Here is a 25,113-nt window from a genome sequence, read left to right as displayed (position 1 = left end):
ACTGGAACATCTTGCTTGTTTGGTTGTTAGTACCTTATTGATCCCAGAATCTCATCAAGCAGCTTCTTGAAGGATCCCAGGGTGCCAACTTCAACAACATTACTGGGGAGTTGGTTCCAGACTCTCACAATTCTCTGTGTAAAAAAGTGCCTCCTATTTTCTGTTCTGAATGCCCCTTTCCCTAATCTCCATTTGTGACCCCTGGTCTTTGTTTCTTTTTTCAGGTCAAAGAAGTCCCCTGGGTCAACATTGTCTATACCTTTTAGGATTTTGAATGTTTGAATCAGATCGCCGCGTAGTCTTCTTTGTTCTAGACTGAATAGATTCAATTCTTTTAGCCTGTCTGCATACGACATGCCTTTTAAACCCGGGATAATTCTGGTTGCTCTTCTTTGCACTCTTTCTAGAGCAGCAATATCCTTTTTGTAACGAGGTGACCAGAACTGAACACAATATTCTAGGTGAGGTCTTACTAATGCATTGTAAAGTTTTAACATTACTTCCCTTGATTTAAATTCAACACTTCTCACAATATATCCGAGCATCTTGTTGGCCTTTTTTATAGCTTCCCCACATTGTCTAGATGAAGACATTTCTGAGTCAATATAAACTCCTAGGTCTTTTTCATAGTTCCCTTCTTCAATTTCAGTATCTCCCATATGATATTAATAATGCACATTTCTATTGCCTGCATGCAATACTTTACATTTTTCTCTATTAAATGTCATTTGTCACGTGTCTGCCCAGTTCTGAATGCTGTCTAGATCATTTTGAATGACCTTTGCTGCTGCAACAGTGTTTGCCACTCCTCCTATTTTTGTGTCGTCTGCAAATTATATATATATCGTGTACGTATTTTGCTTTAGGTTGCCTTGATGTATTATAGCAACAATATTAGTTCAAAACAAAAGAAGGAAAACATTCACTGTTTAGAACATAGCATTCGTGGCTGTTATGTAATGGAGGTGATTTCAGCAAGCAGGATCCACGCTTTCCAGACAGAGTTTTCAAAAGATTTCAATAACGTTTCACCTGCATCTAGTTCAAGCATGCCAAACTGTATTCTGAAGAATAACACAAAGTCACTCTCACTTGCTGTTGTTATGTGTTGTTACGTAAATACACATGTCCTTGAGTGTTGTAGTTGATACTATCAACTGTCTATTAAACAGTGCTGAATTTAGAAATATTACAAGGAACGTTTCAATTTGAAGTCTTTTTCAAAATCTTGAAATCTGTCTGGATACAGAGATTGTTTAGTGCTGATCTAGCACTACAGGGCAAAACCAGACGTTCTAGTCCAAACGTTTGTCCCTGAATTTAAGTTTCTTTTGTATTCCTTTATATTCACAAAATAAAACCACTTTGCTAGTTTTGCTAGTCCAGTGGGCTCCACACAAAGGTTAACTTTGATAAATAAAGATATAATATAACATTTAAGATTACCAGTACAACTTAAATGTTTGTAGTAGTCTCTGTAAGTCGCCTTGGATAAAGGTGTCTGCTAAATAAACAAATAATAATAATAATAATAATAATAATAATAATAATAATAATAATAATAATAATAATAATAAAGAGTGACAGTAGCAGGACTTCCTTTGCCAAATACTGTTTTGCTTTTGCAAATTCTTATAGCTGGCTTTCCATAATTATTATGAGTTATCCTTCATGGTGGTTAGAGTCACATGACAAGTTCCCTGGTTATCATGGGTGGAAGCATAGGGCGTCTGCTAAGAAATAAATAATATCCAGTGACTTACAGTTTGCAAACAGCACTGAATCAAAATGCCAGTGTGGTCAATTGAAAGTATATTTCTTGAGCTCAGTGCTGATTTAGAACGTAGTAAACAGAAATGGGAAGTGCTTGGAAATTCTAATTCATTTGTTGACCCTTGTCAATTTTGCATTTGTTATGTCAGTGTTTTGCTATTGGTGTTTGATGCTTTCACACACTTTTTTACTTTCACCTTTGATAACGTTGCACTGGAGCCAAATGCTTTGGAATTTTATATCATTTGTACATCGTTCTAAAAAATGTATTGTAACAAGTCAGCTTGTGCTCTGACTACTGTAGCTGTGTTTTGATTGTGGATCCTTACTCTGTGATGCAGCGCTTCATAGTCCAGTTTGCCCTAGGCAAAGGGGTTGTCAGGAATGAAAGAAAAAAGAGGCTGTAAAATAGACAGGCTACTATAAGATTCAAACCCTTATCACTGGCTTTGGAGTGTCCTAAAAGATAATGTTCTACGGAAAAGTATGTAATCAATGAAATTACTTTCAACTAAGATGGTAGGACATTTACGAACAAGAAGCCATTCAGCCAATCAATGCTGGTCTGGTTTCTAGTAGTTGATCGATCTCAGAACTGTGTCACGTTGGGTCTTAAAGGATCCTAGTGACCCAGCAGCAACAACATGTGTGAAGAAGTGTCTCCTACCCTCTGCCCTAAGTGGGTCTCCACCTAATTTCCAACTGTGTCCTAATAACTACTCTTTAAAGCTCTTAGACTCTTAAAAGGATTTTCATCAATTAAATCACTTGTATGATGTTGTACAAACAAATATAATACCCTTTAAAAGAATACAGATCTTGTCGATATTTGGCATGTTTAATTAAGCCAATTTTGTCTTTGAGCAAACCTGAGCAAGGTGTAATTCTCTAATGAGGCAGGTAAAAAGGCTGATGTGTTTGTCAGATTTTCCATTTGAAGTCTTTAACAAACCCACTGTTTCGTGGGAGAGGGGGTTACTGGTGAGTTTCCAAGACCAGTTTTGCTGGAATAGTTATTGGCATGATCTAAACAGAAACAATAATTAAGAATTAAACAGAACAATATTAAAGACTAAGTAGCGAGGCTCCAAAAAATATAACGTTATACGTCCCTACGTGTTGCTACAACTGTTAAAATAAAGTACCTGTCATTTCTTTTCATTATTAACATCCTGACGACAACTTTTTACACATGTCTGTTTCAAAGCTCTATTCAAAATGTCCGTTCTAGTGCACCAGGTTTTGAGATCTGTCCTCTCTAAATCACTGCAGGACGACTGATTAAAAAAAAACAAAAAAAACAAAAAAAAACATAAGTGCTCTGGCTTTTCTGTTCCGTACCATGGATCGTTATCGCTGTGTTACCTGTTTGACAATGTGGGCAATAATCCTTACACTATCAGTGCACTAGAGCAGACATTTTGAAAAGAGCTTTGAAACAGACTTAAAAAAATTATAAAAAAGTTGTCAGGATGTTAACAATGAAAAGAAAAATTACCGGTATTTTATTTAAACAGTTGTAGCAACATGTGGGGACGAGTAACGCTATATTTTTCGGAACCCCTCTACTTAATTTTTGTTATTAATACTAGGTTGACTCATGTGCGTTATATGTAATGTATGGTTCAAGTTATTTTTCGAAACAGAAATGTCATAAAACAAAGATATCAGATGAAAGTGGATATAAGAATAAACTGAGCTTTAGTGACATTTATATAATAATACGATATATAATAAGTTATAGAATATGTTATAGAATATTTATAAAAGTTATAGAATAAAACATCACCGTGGACTAAATGCTGGGAAACGTCTAACAAAACTCAAATAAAACTAAACACAGAAACTCAAATAAAACTGAAGCAACAGAGCTGCCCTTTTTTTTTACCAGTGTAAATTTGCACAGTAATTTTGCAGTTTTCCTCAGTGATGATGAACAAAAAGTCTTCAAAGGGTTAAGCTGACCAAATAGCTTTTGACTAGCTGTACCTTTGACAAACACAAAACCATGACCTCCTCCTGCTTAATCCACAGCGTCCTCTCAGCTTCCCTGTGTACCCACAGGTGAAAGCGCTTTGTGTGCTCATAATATGCACCTGTCAGCATCTCAACAAGAACACTTCCATTGGCAGCTGCCAGGCAACTATCCAACAACAGCCAGTGAATATCTTAGCCTCCCTGTGACAGATGGCTGACAATGGGAGGTTTAACACCTGTCAATATTATACTGTATCATACCTCTCAAACCCCTTGTCACGATCAGTTGCCTGGAGAAAGAAACTCCCTAATTGATTTTAGCACCTTTTTTTAGCACCTTTCAGGCTATCTATGGCCTGCTTAATGTAATTAGACCCTGTTTGGTGAAGTGTATTCTGGGAGTTGTAGTTTCCTTCTGGGTATGTCACCTTTCCACCTCAAATAATACATGGCATGGGTTGCCAAATGCTGTTCAAATCTATCATGGGAAACTACTAAGCAATAGAACAGCAAGACTCATTTAAGTAACTTCAAAAGACACCCCAGCTATTCTCTGCTGCTCTATTGAACACAGAGAATAGCTGGGTGTTGTGACTGCAAAACATGTTCAACAAACATAACGTGTCACGTGGGGTAACCCCTGCATTGTGTTAAATGTACGCAGTTTAGCTTGTTTCCAACCACACACAGAAACATGCCTGTCAGAACCGGATACTTTACATATGATAAGGTCCTGTTAGCAGCTCAGTCTGGTTCCAGCTCTCAGGAGTGTGATACAGACAGCCAGACCTAAATATCAGTGGCAGCTCTTTTGTATAGAACTATTGAAATGTATGCAAGGAGAGTGATGTCAGTATCATGGGGGATAACTTATAGCCTTTCCCCAGGTGTGGACTGTGAAAACCCCACTTATTTTGGAGTACCAGAATTAGACAATCTGTAAATGCCCTGTAAATGTGGAGTAGTGGTTAGGGCTCTGGACTCTTGACCGGAGGGTTGTGGGTTCAATCCCAGGTGGGGGACACTGCTGCTGTACCCTTGAGCAAGGTACTTTACCTAGATTGCTCCAGTAAAAACCCAACTGTATAAATGGGTAATTGTATGTAAAAAAATAATGTAACTGTATGTAAAAAATAATGTGATCTCTTGTAACAATTGTAAGTCACCCTTGATAAAAGCGTCTGCTAAGAATTAAATAACAATAATAATAATAATAAAAATAAAAATGTCCTTGTCTTGATGTAGTATTCTCAAACAAACAAGACAGGGTACTGAAGGTGGAAATAGTGGAACCATTGGGACCAAGTAATCACAGCATGATACAATTTAAAAGCCTTACTGAAAGGTTTGTTGTGGTACAGGATGAGTAGCACGTTTATTGAATTAATATTTTATACTGGTTTTCTCCAGTGAGGATGTGATGAATATGTTATTGACAAACCAAACGATATGCTAGCGGCATTTAGTATAGATCAAGACCACCAAACCCCCTGGACTGGACAGCATCCATAAGAACATACATAAGAAAATGTACGAATGAGAGGAGGCCATTCGGCACATCAGAGCTCGTCCAGTTCCTAGTAGCTGATTGATCTCAGAGCTTTTGTCAAATTGGGTGCTAAAAGATTCAAGTGATTCTGCCTCAACAACATGACTAAATAACCAATTCCATACCCCACACAAGATAAAGCAAGAAGGAAAATGATCTATTATTGTTTGCATTACAGGAGAGACCCAGCATGGATTTAGAAATGATCCTGACAAAACACTTAGACTTCTTTGAGAAACTGCAAAGGTCGATACAAACAGATGTGACGTAATGTGGACTACAGCCTTAAACTAAAAGGGGACACCTCTTCACACAGTGGCGACGGTATGGAATGGACGGGTCAGGGTCAGGGTCAGGGTTAGGGTTAGGGTCAGGGCTAGGGTTAGGGTCATGTTATTGATCAGCAAGGTTCTGGCTTCAGTCAGCTACAAGGGCTGGACAAATAGGTCCCAAGAACAAAGGAGTGAAATTATAATTGTGAAACTTATTTGCTAGACTGTGAGAATTGAACGAAAACCAAAACAAACCGAGCGAGACACTTCGCAGAGCCTGCCTGTTGCGTCTGTCTCACCTGCCTGCTTTCCCCAAGGCTACACGACAGCCAATGGCAGGCCACGGACAGACAGCACCTCGGCCAATCAGAGTTTACATCGCCCTCCGAAACTGGGGAGTAAAAACCACGCCCTCCTGGTCTGAAGGTCTGTCATTTGAGACGAGCATCCTTGCTCATTTTATTTCATGAAGTATTTAAGTGACGTCTTTCCTAAATAACAGAAACAGCAATATTATTACCAATAATCTAGCAACAACGGAGAGCAACACAGGTTATTAGGACCACGACTGTCGCAATCCTGTTTTATTTACGGAAATGCTTGGTGGACTCTAGCAGGTGCTCCGACATCCGGAAAAGCAGGAAATTGACAGGAGAGCGAGCATATAAAACAGGTGTAGCGCATTCCTGCACATCATAATACTGTCAGGGTGCAACCCGCGAACTGGGGTCTGCTGTAGCATTATACACGGCAAGCCTGGTGTTGGGCATGGAGCTGTTGTATCCGAGCTCCACCTGTCAGTTAAATTAAACATGTTCTAGTTGTACCTTTTTCTTCACGACCACAGCATCCAGGAAGCGTTTTTTTTTCTCACTCTTCTCCCCTGTCCCGTTGTTGCATTGGACTACACTGCCAGCATGCACTGCGAGAGCCGGTGTATTTGGATACAGTGCAAGCAGTAGCAGCTGACAGCTTAGGAGAGTGAATGGAACATTGGAAAAATATACTGCATACAGTCAAATAGGGGGATTGTAAACGAACTGCAACACACACAGCAGAAAACATCATATTGAAAACGTTAATCTTGGTTTGAAGAAAAAAAAATACATGTACGAGGCAGGTGTGAAAATGTGAGTGCGCGATAGGAGTTTTTTTTTTTTTTTTTTTTTTGCAACAACAGCGTCGTTAATCGAAGCAGTGGGTGAGCTGGCGACAGAGCTGGCAGTAATCGTTGTTGAATTATTGTCATGAAGATGGTGGATCCGTGGTATGGCTGCTGGTTAAAGCGAGGAATGAACACAACATTACCGATGGGTTGTATTTTAACTTCGCCAGGGAAACAAATGGTCCACCTTTCAGATTCCTGCCTGGGTTGGGATAACCAATAAACAGTCAATACGGACTGAAGAGTGTAGCGAAAGGCGTTTGGGAAAAATAATACAACCCAGGCTGTATAGCTTTTTTGATCTTCTCATAACTGTACAGTATAGGAATGCTTAGCTGTTGTGAAGTGAGAGAGAAAAAAAACTGATAACATATTGCAAAAACACTGGAATAGCGATATATGTATTTATTACATATATTCAAAATCTCAGGGACAGATTGGAGGTCTGAAAAAGATGAAAACTGCAATATTTCTTGTTTTAGTTGCAACGCACAAAACCTGTGAAAAAGGGAAATGCAAGGAAGGTGTATGTGCAGTTCTGAGTAGGGCTGCTTTTATTACGTTTTACGTTAGACTTCGCTAAAATAAGAAGAAATCATTATTGCGTTATACAGAACAACTACACAGAAATGTAGTGCCGATGTTAAATGACCGAACATTTAAGATTATTTTTAAAACAATGACAAGGCAGGGAGAATTGTTTTGAATTGAGAATTTGTAGATGGCTGCTGCAGTTTATATTATAGAATGTTGTTGACACTGGTTACCTTGTACAGCGCTAAGGCGAAATGAAGACCGCGTTAGCTGCTTAATGTTGGGTTTCAAGACTAGGTGATTATGTTTGGCCTCATCTTCCCAGAGAAGGTACTGTTTGTAAACTGCTGATTCTGAAAAAAAAAATTCTAGTGTAAGAGAACAAGAAACGATGCAGTATATTAAGAGGGACAATTTAGAAGTGCAATTTAGAGTTTTCTAATTTATATGAATGTATTTAATATATTGGTTCGTTTTAAATACAAAGTCAAGGTGTGCTGTCAGTGGCATTTCAGGATATTGCAAGCTTGTATTTGTAGTGCATTATAGATTGTATTGGTAAACGATTGCATCTGTTAAGTCCTGTATCATTTGTTTTCCTTTGTGTACAGAGTAGGTTTAAACATCTGCTTTTAAATACAGCATAACATGTGCAATTTCTCTTAAACAATACACCAAGGATTGAGCCAGCAGGCATGGATGGAATACTGCATGTTCCTTGTTTAACCCCTCGAGTTCGTCCTGCAAAGTGAAGGAGGCAGCAAGGAACCTAGAGGATACTTTCAATTGACACCTCAACCACAGCATAGACAACTGCACACAAAACAATGGGATTCTCCTCAGTGGATGTGTAGACACCCTCCTCCACCCAAAAAAAAAAACCTTCAATAATAATCTCACTTGTAATAATGGAACGATTTCTAACGTGTGTCCGTTATTTCTGTTGAAGTCCCCTCACTGGATTCTCAGAGACATGTGCAATCTAATTTATTTGCACCCTAACCCAGCAGGCTCATTGTCACGATGGCTAATAAAATGAGCTGCCCGTCCTCTCTGTCGCCTTCCTGTAATAGTGGGGGAAGCATTAACAGGCACGATCAACAGCATGGGGATGGGACTTCGAGTACGACTGAAAATGGCAGTTGTAATTCGTCCACGTTTTCCTCCAGTTCACCGGACCACCCCCAGCACACCGGCCCTGCCGCGCTCTGGACTGCGGTGTTTGACTACGAAGCGACGGCCGATGAAGAGCTCACCCTCTGCAGGGGGGACCTGCTGGAGGTGCTGTCCAGAGACTCCAATGTGTCCGGGGATGAGGGCTGGTGGACGGGCAAAATCAAGGACAAAGTCGGCATTTTCCCCAGCAACTACGTCATCTGGGATCCCAACTACACCAAAATCCACGGCAGTTTAATGAAAGAGTGCCCCTTACCTCTGGAGATTGATTTCCAAGAGCTGCGTTTGGAAGAGATTATTGGGGCTGGCGGCTTTGGGAAAGTTTATAAAGGCATCTGGCGAAGTGAGGAGGTGGCGGTGAAAGCAGCCAGGCAAGATCCCGACGAGGACATCAGTGTCACCGCGGAGAACGTCCGGCAGGAGGCCAAGCTGTTCTGGATGCTCCGGCACCCCAACATCATTGCGCTGAAAGGGGTGTGTCTGAAGGAACCCAATCTGTGCCTGGTGATGGAGTATGCCCGCGGAGGGGGTCTTAACCGAGCCCTCTCTGGCAAGAAGGTGCCCCCGCGGGTGCTGGTGAACTGGGCTGTGCAGATAGCCAAAGGGATGAGCTACCTTCACAATGAGACCATCGTGCCCATCATTCACAGAGACCTCAAGTCCAGCAACAGTAAGTACATAATAATCATTATTCATCAAATGGCAACTGTTTTAATTATTCTCTGACCTTGGGAGAGGAGGTGTATACTGGTGCCAATGGAGATTATCCATGATAACCCCATCTTGACCTGTCCTCCAGCGTGATGTTGAAAGATCTTGATCTCCAAATACAGGGTCTGGCCTTTCCTCTTGGGGACCTTTTAAGGCAATGCCATGTTTGGAAAAGCAAGGTTGTGGTGTGATAGGTCTTTCAAAGTGAGTAGGTAAATATGGCGCGGTCCTCAATAAACTCAGTTCTGATGGTGTTTTCTGAGATGTGGCCACCAGGAGTTGAGGTGCTGGTACCAGCAAGGCATTTTACATCGTCACCTGTGCAGCCACCACATTGAAATGACTTTTGATCCCTTCCTAAATATTTCTTGAGTGAGCAAGAAAGTGGGAATTAACAGGCCCTGCTTCTAAAATGTTCTTTCAACACCATTGCTCCGATAGAAGTGAAGGGTGTGTTAGCTTGTCTGGTTTTATTGTTTGCATACAGTAGTGGGATTCAGCTCTGACCCCAACCACACTGTAAAAAGGTCACAGATAATCTGTAACTCGATTGGTGTATTAAAGATGCAGAAAAAACATGTCAAACCTCATGTAAACTTAAAAATGACAGCTCGCCCCCATTATATCCTATTCCCCTTTCAGGCTGAGGCTGTATTAGAGGCGTCCAAGCAGCCGTGGGTCACAATTCCATTTCTGTATCCGGAGAGCCCTTGTCTAAAAACAGCTGGAGAAACTTGAAAGGGGTCTGTTATTGGCTTGCTGTACAGGCAGGCAGGGTACACAAGCAAGCCATGTTACTGTGTGGGCTTCCCTACACATATCTGCCAGTGCATCTCAGTACTGCAACTTACTACTGCTATTCACTACTGCAGTGTGATTATTAATGGCATGATGAATTACTCTGAAAAGCTGTATAGAACTTTTTTGTTGTTGTTGTGTTTCATTTCTTTCAAAGATTGTGACAACGGATTCCAACGTTGCATTCCACATAAAACAGCAGGAACAATGTGTTGACAAACTTATTCAAGTCATTGAAGCTGTGTTGCACTAAAGACATTTTTGGGGGATTTTGTTTGGTTTTACAATTTAACTTTTTCTTTTGATGGTCTGAAGCATTTGAAAAGTGAACTGCAGAGCAAGGTTCAGTTTAATTAAACAAATATTTAAAGCAATTGATTGTTCTAGTTTCACAGAAATTCAAACTTTGGTGATAATGGGAACAACACTAGCACTAGCAGGGCTTTATTCCAGCCATGCCCTAGAAACATGAAACAGAATCTCATTCCACCTTCTAGGCTGTATCCAAATGACCTGGGACACCTAGTGACTAAAATACTAGCATAGTAGACAACTTGGCTAGCCACAGCCCTCCCTGATCCTGCTTTGTTTCCAGTACATTTCTGTGTGTACAGAAACTGGATTTCGAACAGTATTCCCTGAAGGACCTCTAATGGATGGGTGTAAAGGTTTTCATGGTTCTTCCAGCACTATATCCCTGTCACAAAGACGGCCGGAGTGGGTGGCGTCAGACCAGAAACAGGAACACAATAAACAGAGAGATGTGGTTTGGTATAAGCTGGGCGCGTGATCGCGCTCAGCATTTAATAAACAGAAAATAAAAGGTTTGAAACACAAAAACACGGGACACGGCACTACACGCCAAAATAAAAAGACAAACAAAACGGACTAGACAGTGCACAACACACAGACGAACAAACACGGTGAGTGAAAACACTTTAACTATTATTATTCTTATTATTCTTATTATTACCTCCGTCTCCAATCCCGTTCTGCACTCACCGAACACCCAACTCCGAGTGACAGAAACGTGCATCTATATATACTGTTGTGCTGGGATTCAATTACTAATTAATTACTCACTTGAATCCCAGCACGTGAATTCATTACGTGAAACCCCGTGTTCACATATTATATTTTAAATGCACGTGCGTGATGTGCAATCCCGTGCCTAAATACAAATATACAATTTAAACACACGTGAAACACAGACCCGTTTATATCCCGTGTACCAATGACTATACACCAACATTTACACACGCAACATACAACACATCACACAAATGCACACAGGGGCGGGGCGCATTGCCACAATCCCATTTTGAAATTCATTTTCCAATAATGCACACTGGTCTCTTTCAAACCAAAGGCATACTGTTCGTCATTACTCAGAAACGCAGCGTAGTGCAGTGCTTTAGAGACATGACGTTCTGTTGTAACAGATACTGTAAGAATCTTGCTGCGTGGAAGTTCCAGCAGTTTCAGGATTTTTGATGCTTTTAAGTGATCACATTGCAGAGGCACAAGCTCAGGGAAACAGTCCATACAGTACACTTGAATAAGGGTAACGTAAAGCGTTAGGGTAACACTGTGGATGCCAATCTTTTTCCACCAATTTTCCATCACAATCCTTTTTAGTACAGTAATCCGTCACGTATCCACTCTAACCGTTTACCCGCCATGATCAATCTCTTCAGCAACGTTAGTTTATTATTGATCAGAGAAGATTAGTTCAGAGATTGTAGATCCTACCAGTTTTCGTTGTATGTGCTCCGTGCGCTGCCATTGCTGGTAGTGTCACGTGAGCTGTTCAGTGTGTTTGATATTGTAGTGCGGGGGCAGCTGATTTGCAAGACAATGTGGGAATGGACCTGATTATAGACTAGGGAAGGGGATGGGAGTGCTCTGTAAGTAATGTGTGTTTGTAAACTGTGTTATTCTTGTTCAGATCTGTTAGCGTTCACTGTGTGTTTTGGTGCTTGTGTGACTTAGAGCTGTGAGTGCGTCACTGAGGGGGGTGGGAGCAGGTCTGACACGACCAGTCAGGGATAGGGAGTGTTGGACCAATGAGTGAGGAAGGGGGAGGGACTTGAGTATGTGTGAGGAGATGACAGTTTGAAAGAGAGAAGCGGGATCTGGCGGTGGGAGAATTGAGAGAGAGGTTGAGTTTGCGAGAGAGAGGAGAGTAATGAGAGCCATTGTTCACTAAATGCTAAAAATATTAAATACAGCGGTGTCCTACTGCTTTGAACCGCAACTGTTGTGTGTCTCATTATATCCTGGAAACCCTGCAGCTCAGCGCTACAATATGTAAATAAATCCTGTTCGCCTGCGGAGCGTATCAACTTCAACCTCCGTCTGGATCTCCTGCCTGTCACTCAGCAGCGAATTCACGCATCCACACGGCAGACAGATCACAAGCATTAATACCCTGTATCTTTCTAAACAAGGGATTTAGGGGAGCTCCCTAATAAAAGCTGAATCTCAAAACAATAATAGTATTAGTACAGTAATTGTTACAGCTGTGTATAATGGTATTTAAAACAGGATTAATCCAAACTCCTTTGGGACACGGCTTACCAATAGCCAGCCGTGGTGTGTGGGTCAGCGAGGAGGACAGTAATGTACAGCACTGTGAGAGCATCACCTCACAGTACTGCTCAAGTGCATCTCAGACATTCTCTAGCAGCTGTGCTCATGTGCGCTGAAGAGACCTGCTAGTTTTGTTATATATTTGGCTACTCTCCTCTAAGGCTGTAGCCAGACTTTCCCAGATGCAGGAATAGCTAGTCTAGTGCCCTCCAGGATGGTTGCTAAACCTGGGTCTGTAGTTTTTTTTGTTTGTTTGTTTTTTAGGGACAGACCCACAAGGGCAAGTCCCTCAAACACGTTAGTGCTCCAGGCGTGCCATCCTAGACGGGATATAAAGGGGCCTTGTACTTCAGAGGTTGGTATTCGGGGTGTGTGGAGAGAGCTCCTGCAGATCACATGCTGATGGCAGCAGTTACAGTATTTAATATGAGGCAGGTATGTATCATACTCTTGCTGTGAAAGTGAGGTTTGACAAGGACACTTAATGCCTGTTTGCAAGACAGTTTCCCCTTCGTATTTTTCATGAGACCCCACGCATGGAATTCCTGCTACAAACTGCAAACCAAACGATTACAGCTCCACTGTTTCTGCAGACGACAGCACGTGTTTCAGTTCTAGCAGTGATTGATTAATTGTGGAATGAGAAATATGTCATTGTCTTGTAGACTGAAAAACAGTAAGATGTTGTTCGGATGCACAGAGCTTGTTTGTTGACGCCATTGTCATTGTTACTTGTTAACAAGGCTAGCATGTGGCCCTTATGTATCTGCTTCATGTGTGCAGGCATGCCTGCTCTGCCCTGGCTCAATGCCACCACACTGGCCACTGCCCCCAAGTGGTGTAATACTATATAGATATATAGATATGTTATGACATTAAATTGCGGTTTAGCTTGTAGCAAGTCCTATTTTTCCATCATTTGAAAGAAAATTTTAAAAATGTGTACACATGAATTATTGCCTCTCAGTGGTAAGACGGGTAAACCGACAGGGTCTTACCTCATCGCACTACAGCGGACCCTGCCTGCCAGGTGCCTGGCCTCCAGGGGTGATAGCTCATTGACATCCGCTCTCCACCTCCTGGGTGTAAAGAGACGATTGGACTGGTTGTGGGATCAGAGGGCGTCCGCTGACCTTTAGTTCTCCTGAGCTGAGTGGCCGTAATTGGACATTCTAAATTGGGGAGAAAATCTGGTAAGATAGTTGGGCTCAAATAGTTGCTGGTACTACTTTACCCATCTTAGTTCCTGTGGGGTACTCCATTCTAGCAGACAGTACATATGGGGTCTCAGAACACTGAGTCTCTGAAAGTACCAGCTTTAAAATCACTGTTTTGTCTGAATCAATTCTAAATATTAGTCTAGTTTTGAAAATATGAAGCAGATGACTATAGTGTTAGGTTGCAATCAAAGCAAATAATCAGTAAGAGGCTTTCAAGTTATACAGTACTTGGCAACATAAAATGCATTAGGAAATAATCATTCTAGTTTCAAACTGATTACACCTCTGATCCTTATTTGAGCCATTTGCTCAGATTGATTTTGCATTATTCTTACCTCCGCAGGATTTTAGTTGTGTGTGTACGTGTGTGCCTCAGTGCGTGTCTGTGTGTGACTCTGTGTCTGTGTGTGACTCTGTGTCTGTGTGTGACTCTGTGTCTGTGTGTGTGACTCTGTGTCTGTGTGTGTGTCTCTGTGTCTGTGTGTGACTCTGTGTCTGTGTGTGACTCTGTGTCTGTGTGTGACTCTGTGTCTGTGTGTGTGTCTCTGTGTCTGTGTGTGACTCTGTGTCTGTGTGTGACTCTGTGTCTGTGTGTGACTCTGTGTCTGTGTGTGTCTCTGTGTCTGTGTGTGACTCTGTGTCTGTGTCTGTGTGTGACTCTGTGTCTGTGTGTGACTCTGTGTCTGTGTCTGTGTCTCTGTGTCTGTGTGTGACTCTGTGTCTGTGTGTGACTCTGTGTCTGTGTGTGTGTCTCTGTGTCTGTGTGTGTCTCTGTGTCTGTGTGTGTGACTCTGTGTCTGTGTGTGTGACTCTGTGTCTGTGTCTGTGTCTCTGTGTCTGTGTGTGACTCTGTGTCTGTGTGTGTCTCTGTGTCTGTGTGTGACTCTGTGTCTGTGTGTGTGTGTCTCTGTGTCTGTGTGTGTCTCTGTGTCTGTGTGTGTGACTCTGTGTCTGTGTCTGTGTCTCTGTGTCTGTGTGTGACTCTGTGTCTGTGTGTGTCTCTGTGTCTGTGTGTGACTCTGTGTCTGTGTGTGTGACTCTGTGTCTGTGTGTGACTCTGTGTCTGTGTGTGACTGTGTCTGTGTGTGACTCTGTGTCTGTGTGTGTGTCTCTGTGTCTGTGTGTGTGACTCTGTGTCTGTGTGTGACTCTGTGTCTGTGTGTGCCTCAGTGCGTGTCTGTGTGTGACTCTGTGTCTGTGTGTGACTCTGTGTCTGTGTGTGCCTCAGTGCGTGTCTGTGTGTGACTCTGTGTCTGTGTGTGACTCTGTGTCTGTGTGTGTGTCTCTGTGTCTGTGTGTGACTCTGTGTCTGTGTGTGACTCTGTGTCTGTGTGTGTCTCTGTGTCTGTGTGTGACTCTGTGTCTGTGTCTGTGTGTGACTCTGTGTCTGTGTGTGACTCTGTGTCTGTGTCTGTGTCTCTGTGTCTGTGTGTGACTCTGTGTCTGTGTCTGTGTGTGTCTCTGTGTCTGTGTGTGACTCTGTGTCTGTGTCTCTGTGTCTGTGTGTGACTCTGTGTCTGTGTGTGACTCTGTGTCTGTGTGTGTGACTCTGTGTCTGTGTCTGTGACTCTGTGTCTGTCTCTGTGTCTGTGTGTGACTCTGTGTGTGTGTGACTCTGTGTGTGTGACTCTGTGTCTGTGTGTGACTCTGTGTGTGTGACTCTGTGTCTGTGTGTGACTCTGTGTCTGTGACTCTGTGTCTGTGTGTGTGACTCTGTGTCTGTGTCTGTGTCTCTGTGTCTGTGTGTGTGTCTCTGTGTCTGTGTGTGTGACTCTGTGTCTGTGTGTGACTCTGTGTCTGTGTGTGCCTCAGTGCGTGTCTGTGTGTGACTCTGTGTCTGTGTGTGACTCTGTGTCTGTGTGTGCCTCAGTGCGTGTCTGTGTGTGACTCTGTGTCTGTGTGTGACTCTGTGTCTGTGTGTGTCTCTGTGTCTGTGTGTGACTCTGTGTCTGTGTGTGTCTCTGTGTCTGTGTGTGACTCTGTGTCTGTGTGTGTGTCTCTGTGTCTGTGTGTGACTCTGTGTCTGTGTGTGACTCTGTGTCTGTGTGTGTGACTCTGTGTCTGTGTGTGTGACTCTGTGTCTGTGTGTGTGTCTCTGTGTCTGTGTGTGACTCTGTGTCTGTGTGTGTGTCTCTGTGTCTGTGTGTGACTCTGTGTCTGTGTGTGTGACTCTGTGTCTGTGTGTGTGTCTCTGTGTCTGTGTGTGTGACTCTGTGTCTGTGTGTGTGACTCTGTGTCTGTGTGTGTGTCTCTGTGTCTGTGTGTGACTCTGTGTCTGTGTGTGTGACTCTGTGTCTGTGTGTGTGTCTCTGTGTCTGTGTGTGACTCTGTGTCTGTGTGTGTGACTCTGTGTCTGTGTGTGACTCTGTGTCTGTGTGTGACTCTGTGTCTGTGTGTGTGACTCTGTGTCTGTGTGTGACTCTGTGTCTGTGTGTGTGACTCTGTGTCTGTGTGTGTGTCTCTGTGTCTGTGTGTGTGACTCTGTGTCTGTGTGTGTGACTCTGTGTCTGTGTGTGACTGTGTCTGTGTGTGACTCTGTGTGTGTGTCTCTGTGTCTGTGTGTGACTCTGTGTCTGTGTGTGTGTGTGTGACTCTGTGTCTGTGTGTGTGTCTCTGTGTCTGTGTGTGACTCTGTGTCTGTGTGTGTGACTCTGTGTCTGTGTGTGACTCTGTGTGTGTGACTCTGTGTCTGTGTGTGACTCTGTGTCTGTGTGTGACTCTGTGTCTGTGTGTGTGTCTCTGTGTCTGTGTGTGTGACTCTGTGTCTGTGTGTGTGACTCTGTGTCTGTGTGTGACTCTGTGTCTGTGTGTGACTGTGTCTGTGTGTGACTCTGTGTCTGTGTGTGTGACTCTGTGTCTGTGTGTGTGTCTCTGTGTCTGTGTGTGACTCTGTGTCTGTGTGTGACTCTGTGTCTGTGTGTGACTCTGTGTCTGTGTGTGTGTCTCTGTGTCTGTGTCTGTGTGGGTGTGTTTATTTTTCTTCCGCTCCTTAAAGATTTTCTTTTGGATGGGACCCTTATAAAAGGTTGGTGGTAAAGGAATAGCAAACCGCTTGGGTAAGCATTGTAAAGCTCAGAGAGGTATGGGAAAGCATATTACAAAACATGGGAAGCTGGAACATCATGAGAAAACTGTAAAATTACAGTGCAGATTTACCATAGGAAAGGTCTGTAAGGGAAAGCTCCTTGTCATAGTTTCACTGCATGATTTTAGCTTGGAGCAGCATCACTGTACCCAGGGTTTCTGACCTGCCAGTAACTGCTTCTGATATTATGATCTTTGTTTCATAGTTTCTCACTGGTTTAAACTCACACTAGCCCTGCACTGAGGCCAGGGTTTCAGAACTGTCCTCAATGAAGTATATTATTTCCATGATCAATCATTTCCATGCGATCAGACCCTGTTCAACAATGAGCTCCTCCCTATAGCTGCATGAACAACTCCTGTTAGTAAACTAAGTGACTCACGCACAACTTGTTCGTCTGTGATGAGAAGTGCGATTGTAGCTTCTTCATTTCAGTAATATACCTAAACAAGGGGCTCTGACATCCAGGACTAGGGGAGAGGTCAACTGTGAGTTTCTAACCCTGCTGTGTGATATATACTGCTGTATACTGCTGAAATGCAATAAAAATCCATTATACTGTACTATGCCCAGAGCTGAGCACATTACTGAAAAAAAGTCACTTATTACTCACTACTGTATGCGTCTGGTAATTCATTTATTAAATGTTTTAGAATTTTCGTAGCATATATGCATTTCATTTTTGGCATATAAACAATGTACTGTATATTTCCTGACTTTAAATAATTTTGCATTATGAAGAGAAAATCATACAAACGTTAGAGTTCAATAAAACCACGAATAGCAAATCAACAACAACAAAAAAAGGTCTATAGAAAAACGAACTATATGGTAATAAAGCAGTAAACAAAAAAAATTGATGGGATGATGCAATAAACATGGGCACCACTGTGTAAACAAGCAAACAAAGAAAAAAAAGTGGTCAAGTAGGCCTCCTCTCAATCTTGTCCTATTAAACTTCAAAATACGCGGTGGTAGACCGTTTCCTCTGTTTTTGAAGTGTATCATCAAAATTGGCCTGTAGGGATACCATTTTTTGTTCCTAGTGCCTATCCTTATTCAGTGACAAAGCTCAGAAAGACTGATTTGATTGCCCCGCGGCTTATTATTGCCATGAGACATCCTGGAAGAGAGATGGCGCCACCGGTGGTGAGACACGGACATTAGAGCAGTCAGGGTTAAAAAAGAAAACCACTAATGTAGGTGTACAACAGAGAAAAGGTGATGAGACAAAACTCGTTTCTTTTTTGCGGAAAGTGACTAATATTATTACTTAGATAAAAAATCTAATGCGTTATATTGCCTTGTTATTGACAAAAGTAATATTATTACAGTAACACGTTACTCAAGTTACCCCAGCTCTGCCTATACCCATACCATGCCATCAAGAGACAGATACAACTTGTATAAAATCATGTGTGTCCTGCTTTTACTTTTTATAAGGATAAAATGATTATTTGAATTATTTTAAATAAATGGAGACAACCGATTCATTCACCCAAGTCTAATACAACCCCCCCCCCCCCCCCCCCCCACCCCCCCACACACACAAGAACTGCACCCTGTCAGATTCTGTGTCGGCTCAGCAAATTTCACAGGACTCTAAAGTGCCAATAAAGGTGTCAGAAAAATCACTGCTGGGGTTGGTTTGTTTCCGCTTTGCAGAATGGGAATGCATATCTGAGTAACTATGTATTGGGCTTTTACAAGATAAACTCTACATGCTACAGCACTTATTCCCCTGTAAAAGCTTACCACAATTTTGCAGTTTTCCCATGGTTATACTATGCATTTACCATGGTTTACCCTGGTTTGACATGTTTAATAATATAGGTATAGATGATATATTATAACCGTCTCTATCTAGTTGTATAAACACAAACATTGCTCTACAAATGCAGTAGATGGGTTGTCAGCAACGCTGTGTTACTGTCAATCAGTGATCAGGCTTTGCAGCACAAGTTTGCCATCAGAAATGTCAGTATGTTTCCACAACAGACCGTTGCTTTAACCCTTTGTTGATGCATGTTTTCTGTAAACTTGCTCCTGTGACACTCGATCAGCAATAGAAATCTACTCACTCACCTCGAGTCCTCCAAATGGCAGCTTACAGCTTGGTGAAGGTAACTTTCTCATGCCTTCCTCTCTACTCCTCCGTTTATCACATCTGTTGCTCCTTCTTCAAGAAAACAAAGTTCTGCTAAAGAAAATCCTGCGCGCCCGACACTGAACATCCTTCCTCGTTCCATTCCAATCATGTGACAATGTGACCTTTCAACTGCCATTTATGTGAGACGGGCAGAGTTGAACGATTGCATTGTCACATGATCTGAATGAAATGAGGAAGGATGTTCAGACCAGGCCGTTAGGATTCTCCAGACAAGCTTAAAGCCAGGTTAAGGCAGAACAATGCCAATAACTCAATATGGGAGCAAGAGAGCCCAGAGCCCCTCAGAATGATTGCACACACTTTATAAAAATGTAAGTGGAGATTTCCAACAGACTGTCGGCCCTATATATCCCTAGAGTCTAATATTCTCAATAGCTTAGTGCTGAGTAATGCTAATATCAAGGTTAATGAACACTTGGATATAAGTGGTTAACTTTAGGGATATCTTCTATTTTGCTGGCCGTCTCCATGTTACCGGTTTACCAGTTATTTAGTTGTCTCCTGAAGGATTATAGCCATTCACGCATTCAACAAACGCACACATACATAATCAAATGCTGGGTAGCTGACCCTAACAATGACAGCAAAGCTGTTGGCAGCGTCTGTGGCTGAACTCATTGTCCATTCTGCAGCTGCACATTGTCAGTGCCCGTCCCTTAGAGCTTTCACTGAAGTCTGCAGAGCAATTGCTCACACCAGCAGGGCTTGTCAGCTGGGTACTGGTGTCTGTACAGAAACACTGGACCAGTGGAGACCCCGCGCTCGGGAGCGCAGCTGTCTCTGAGAAGGGAAAGCCAGGGGGCAACTGTGTTTCAGAGACGCTTCATAGTTTCGTACAGAGCTGTCCAGTCTTATTGGTAAAAATGCATACCGATGGCCAGGGTGTTCTTAAAGAGCCATACAAGAATGTATATATTACTACAGTGCCGCCCTTTATACTGCGGAACAGGTTATAAGTTGGTCATGGCTCCCATAATGCCATAACACTAGCACTTGTGTTCTCGTTATGAGTCAGAACAGAAAGCAGCCTCTTAACTGTGGCTCCTGACTGCAGTATTATAAAGGGGGAGCACTGTGACAAGGCAAAAAAGAAAGACTGTAACATAAAGTAGATTTAATTTACTATTAATGAGTCATTTAGCAGACACTTTTATCCAAACGACTTGCAGAGACTAGGGAGTGAACTGTACATCACTTACTGCTGCTGCAGAGTCATTTCCAATAGGACCTCGGATTTACGTCTCATCTGAAGGACGGACTAAAATTGAATTGGTATAGAGTGCATTTTAAGAAAGAGACTTAATAATATAGATATGGTTTAACCAGACCGTACAAGAAAACAGCTACAGTGGTTTGTGCTCAATAAACATGTGTCATGTGTATCACTGCATTTTGACTGGACAGTACTTGCTTCGACTGATGGGATACCCTTCTTCTAAATGAATATGCTTTGGCGCTCAGCGACTCAAGAGCCACCCATGGGACAGCCTTGGTTCAGAAGAGCGATTATCCCTCACTGCGCTGGGGATGAAATCCATTGTGAAGGGGATTTAGTCAAGGCAGTTGTATGGATCTCGCGCTTCACATTCTCCATATACTGTATCTGCAGAACAGCTTATCCAGATGTCATGAAACATTTATTTTAGCAGAAGATATTGAGAGATTCTGCCGATACGTAAGAACATAAGAAATTCAAGACCAAGAAAAGGTCATTCGACCCACCTACGCTCGCTCGCTCGCTATGGTGCCAGCGTGCTCCATTAGCACTCGGCAGGTGTCTGTCGTTTCATCCATCCGTCTGTATGCCACACTAACTGGAGAACTGCATACAAATGGTGATTAAACTGCACTGTTCTGTACATACTGTTGATATATCATGTTATCAGCTGTTTCATCATACTGATCATTTTGAATTGACAGCTGTGGCAGGGGATGTATGTTAATGTACTTGTTAGATATGAAATCTTAAACTGAACTGTTCTGAAGAGGACACAAAAAAGGGACTACACCTTTAAGAGGTTTAGCAGCCTAGCGCTGTGTCCGGGAGTTCATTCCCCTCCTGTTTGCCCAATCTGTCTGCGTGACCTCACCTGAGGGTCACTCAGCCTGGCTGTGTCTCAGTCAAGTCTGCCTGCGTGCCACTGGGACGCGTTTCCCACATGATTGAGTATCACACTGACAGAGACCTCCAGGAATACGTCTCCCTCCTGAGCAGAGCGATTAGGAAAACACTTAGTGAACCTGTTTAGCCAAGCCTAGAAACTCCTACTAAATTACTGCCCAGTGAACTACTTTGCTACTTTTTGTCACTCAATAAAGTGCACAGTAAGTAAATCAAACGGGGCATTTTTAGTACCCATTATTATCTGGAGCTGCCCATAAGTACATACTTCTATACATATACCGCTAAATCTATTGTGATTACAGCAACATTCTGCAGCACAATTGAGAGTAGCAGAATCTGTGCAGGAACCTGTCCGTGCGTGTGTCACACTGACATTATTATGTGTGCAAGCTGGGGATGTACTGTACTGTACTGTATGTAAATCATGCTGTTGATCTTCATCTTCACAATGTTAATAGCTCTTATGGTGTATTCACGGCCATGGCTGTGTGGTAGTACTGCAGCACACTGCTGTTATGTGGCTTAGGTGCCATGAAAACACTTTGGTGCAGCTGAATGACTTTGGCTTATTATTGAAGTACTGCAAATAAATAATGGACTTCTTGGTGTTAGGCTGTTTGACAACCTCAGTTGGGAGTAGTAGTAACAAGGACCAAGCTACATCATAAACTTGGCAGGGAGTGACTGCTGGCTTTTGTAGTGCAGTGGTTTGTTAGCAATCATAGCAGTCACCCTTAGAAAGGTTTCACACAATAGTTTTACTCTGCTTTTCCCATTGTTATACAGTAGAACTCCAAACAACCGCATGTCCAATCAACCGTGCAGATCCTCGTGTGGTTTTCTTTCTCTATGGCAACCACTCAGTGCTGTGTTACCGTTCTCTCAGCAACAACAAAAGCATAAATAAAGCACTGGAGTCTAGCAAGTGCAAGAGAAAACAAATTGTTCTTTCTGTTGATACAAAGCTAAATATAATACAACGTCTTGAAAAGGGAGAACAAGCAGCAAAACCGGCCCATGAATACAACGTGGGCATCTGCACGATCTACGACAAGAATAATCTGAGTACATTTACAGGGACTCAGACAGCAGTGCACAATCCAAAGTCAAGATAATGAGGGAGTGTGTTCACATTCGCAGTAAATGGCACAAAACATAATTGTTTCTAACATCACAAAATGACACTGTGCTGTATTAAAATGCAGTAAATCTCTTGAGTTTTTTTGTTATAAAAATTGTTTGCATTCTTTTACATGCACAGGTGATCAATAAAAGGATCTCATGCACCAGGGGGCAAGCATTAACCTGCCCCCTGCAACACTCTGCCTGTAGCTGATGTAATTCATACATTAGTAAAAATACCACGTAGAACAAATGCAGCATTTCTTACATACACTTGCAATGTGTTAATGGCAGGGGGGCAGGTTAATGGTTATACTCTGCTGGTCTATCTAATGGTTATATATTATGCAGCAGTGTGGAGTAGTGGTTAGGGCTCTGGACTCTTGACCGGAGGGTCGTGGGTTCAATCCCCGGTGGAAGACACTGCTGCTGTACCCTTGAGCAAGGTACTTTACCTAGATTGCTCCAGTAAAAACCCAACTGTATAAATGGGTAATTGTATGTAAAAATAACGTGATATCTTGTAACAATTGTAAGTCGCCCTGGATAAGGGCGTCTGCTAAGAAATAAATAATAATAATAATAATAATAATACTATGCTGGTCTATCTGTACTGAGAGCTCTAAAGACACTACAAGGAGGATGAGTGAAAAAGAAAATAATATGCAGTGATTGTGTGCAACAAGAATACATTAGTTAAGATACAGTAATTGTGATATTTCAGAACCACACCATGTTACTCCGTTATTCATGAGGGAGGGATCGTTGCTGGAACATTGAAAACAGCTACAGCAGCTTTTTCTCAGGGTTCGCACAGCACCTCTGTATTGGAACTCTTCTGATTGATTAAAGAGGGCATGACGATCCATGGCATGGGGTATTTGTGTTGTGGGCGGTGCTAGGGTGCAGCGACAGCAAACAAGCCCTTAGGGGAGTTTCTCATCCTTCTGCCTGCTGTACACCTCCCATGACAGAAACACTGTACCGAATGTCAGGGACTTTCCCGACATGTTCATGACACAAATTTCTTAGAAATAAGATATCAGTAAGAATATACTATAGCTACTCGTGAAGCGCTGTCCAGTACTCTTTTTACAAGGCAGTACGGAGTAGGCAGTATGAAGCTTGTCTCTTGACTGGTGAGCTGGATTTAGAGAATTCTTCAGACATGGGCCTGTAGTTTCCTCTATGGGAAACTTGTAACCATAGTGAATGGATTACATGGGCAATATACCCACAGCGGAAAATCAGGCCCCCAATGTCTTGTCTGTTTAGAATACCCGTCAAAATATCCAAGTCAAAATGAAGATCAAAGTTTACTTCCATCTTAAAATATTTGGTATTCTGTGAATACCATCATTTTGTAAATCGAGTTTGTTTTAAATGATACACAGTATGCTTAGTAATAGAATGTGTTGTCTGTTACAATAAAAAAAAAAAAAGATCTGGTGACTAACTTTTCATGACATACAGTAACATAAAAATAACTCAAGAAATGTAACCACATGGGTGGTGTAAAGAATGTGTTTCTAATAATACAAATGATGTCATTGGAACCATGCGCGTAATATCACAGTCCATTCAACTGTGGCATCGCTGTCAGCAGTATACCCAGAATCTAATTCTGTGTTAATTTTCTTTCACACAATCTCCATCAAGCACACACATGCTAATTGGAAAAGTTCCCTTAGCTACTGAAGAAAGTAATACTGTAGGCAAATTGTAATAACCGTCAGCGAATCCAGGCATAATCCTGTATTTGAACTGACTTCACAACAGAGCCACATGTGTCTGGACAACACAATGTAAGCTAGCCATTTGTTTTCAGAGATGCATATAAAATGTTTGGACTAAAAATATGCAGTGTGCTTTTGAAGTGTGGCTAATTTGTTTAGCTTTCAGTCTATGTAAATTGAGGGAGAGGATACAGGGTGAAGAGGCTGTCATTACTGTGACAAGAGTATTTAAGGTGACATTAGCGTTCTCAAAGCATTCGCAATACTCACTATCTCCCCAGCCCTTATTTATAGACCGAAAGAGCTGAATCTGCTTGAAACAAAGAATAAAGGGTGACATAAGTGAAGTGTTTAAAATCTGTAAAGAAGTTCACATAGTTAACCTGGACCAATTCTTTAAGCGCAGCACAGAAACCAGGACCAGAGGACACAGCTGGAAATGAAGTGGAGACAGACTAAGGGGATGGAATAGGTGACCTAGTCATGTTGTGGATGCTGAATCATTAGGATCCTTTAAGACCCAACGTGACAACGTTTTTCGATCAGTCAGCTACTAGGAGCTGAACAAGCTTAGCTGGGCTGAATGGCCTCCTCTCACTTGTAAATGTTCTTATGTTCTTATGAATTCTCACAACTCCATTCTCAGTGAAAACTGCACGACATGAAGGGCCCGGTTCCAAAAGGGTTCACTTTCTGTTTTTACTAGACCTGGGACAAAATGCATTTCTTTCAGCATTCTTTCATTATGAGTTAAATATATAATTAGTACAATCAGTAATGAAATCTCTCAGAAATACTAAAAAAAAGCTGACACAACATTACATTATCTGTAGAGAGAAATACTCTTGCCTTCTGTCCAGCACACTCTTACAGTATTTATGAATGAAATGATGTTTGATGTTCATGAAACCGTTCTAGAATGTCGTTTGATTCTTTAAAAACAGTCTAGAGCTGTTTTAATGAATATCAAACTGCATTTTATACTCATGAACTATGTGTTCACCTTTCCTTTCCCTTTGTATGTTGTTTGCAATTACGTTGAGTGCTTCTGGGTTCTGTTTCATTAATCAGGGTCAGGGTCAATTCCTTTTTTACAATTCCATTTCCA

General features: G+C 42.0%; 1 protein-coding gene across 1 annotated transcript in view; it reads left to right on the top strand.

Annotated features, from left to right (window-relative positions):
• The first annotated feature begins 5,993 nt into the window (after positions 1–5,993).
• LOC117394801 (mitogen-activated protein kinase kinase kinase 10-like) overlaps positions 5,994–25,113 on the top strand; it is a 47,504-nt gene continuing 28,384 nt past the window's right edge. Inside the window, exon 1 of the mRNA XM_033993394.3 lies at positions 5,994–9,116. Coding sequence (XP_033849285.3) covers positions 8,294–9,116 — 823 coding nt within the window. The 5' untranslated portion in view covers positions 5,994–8,293. The remainder of the gene's footprint in view (positions 9,117–25,113) is intronic.

This window comes from Acipenser ruthenus, chromosome 30 (genome assembly GCF_902713425.1).
Source record: "Acipenser ruthenus chromosome 30, fAciRut3.2 maternal haplotype, whole genome shotgun sequence".
NCBI classification, from domain to species: Eukaryota; Metazoa; Chordata; class Actinopteri; order Acipenseriformes; family Acipenseridae; genus Acipenser; species Acipenser ruthenus.
This window is presented reverse-complemented; position numbering and strand designations above follow the sequence as displayed.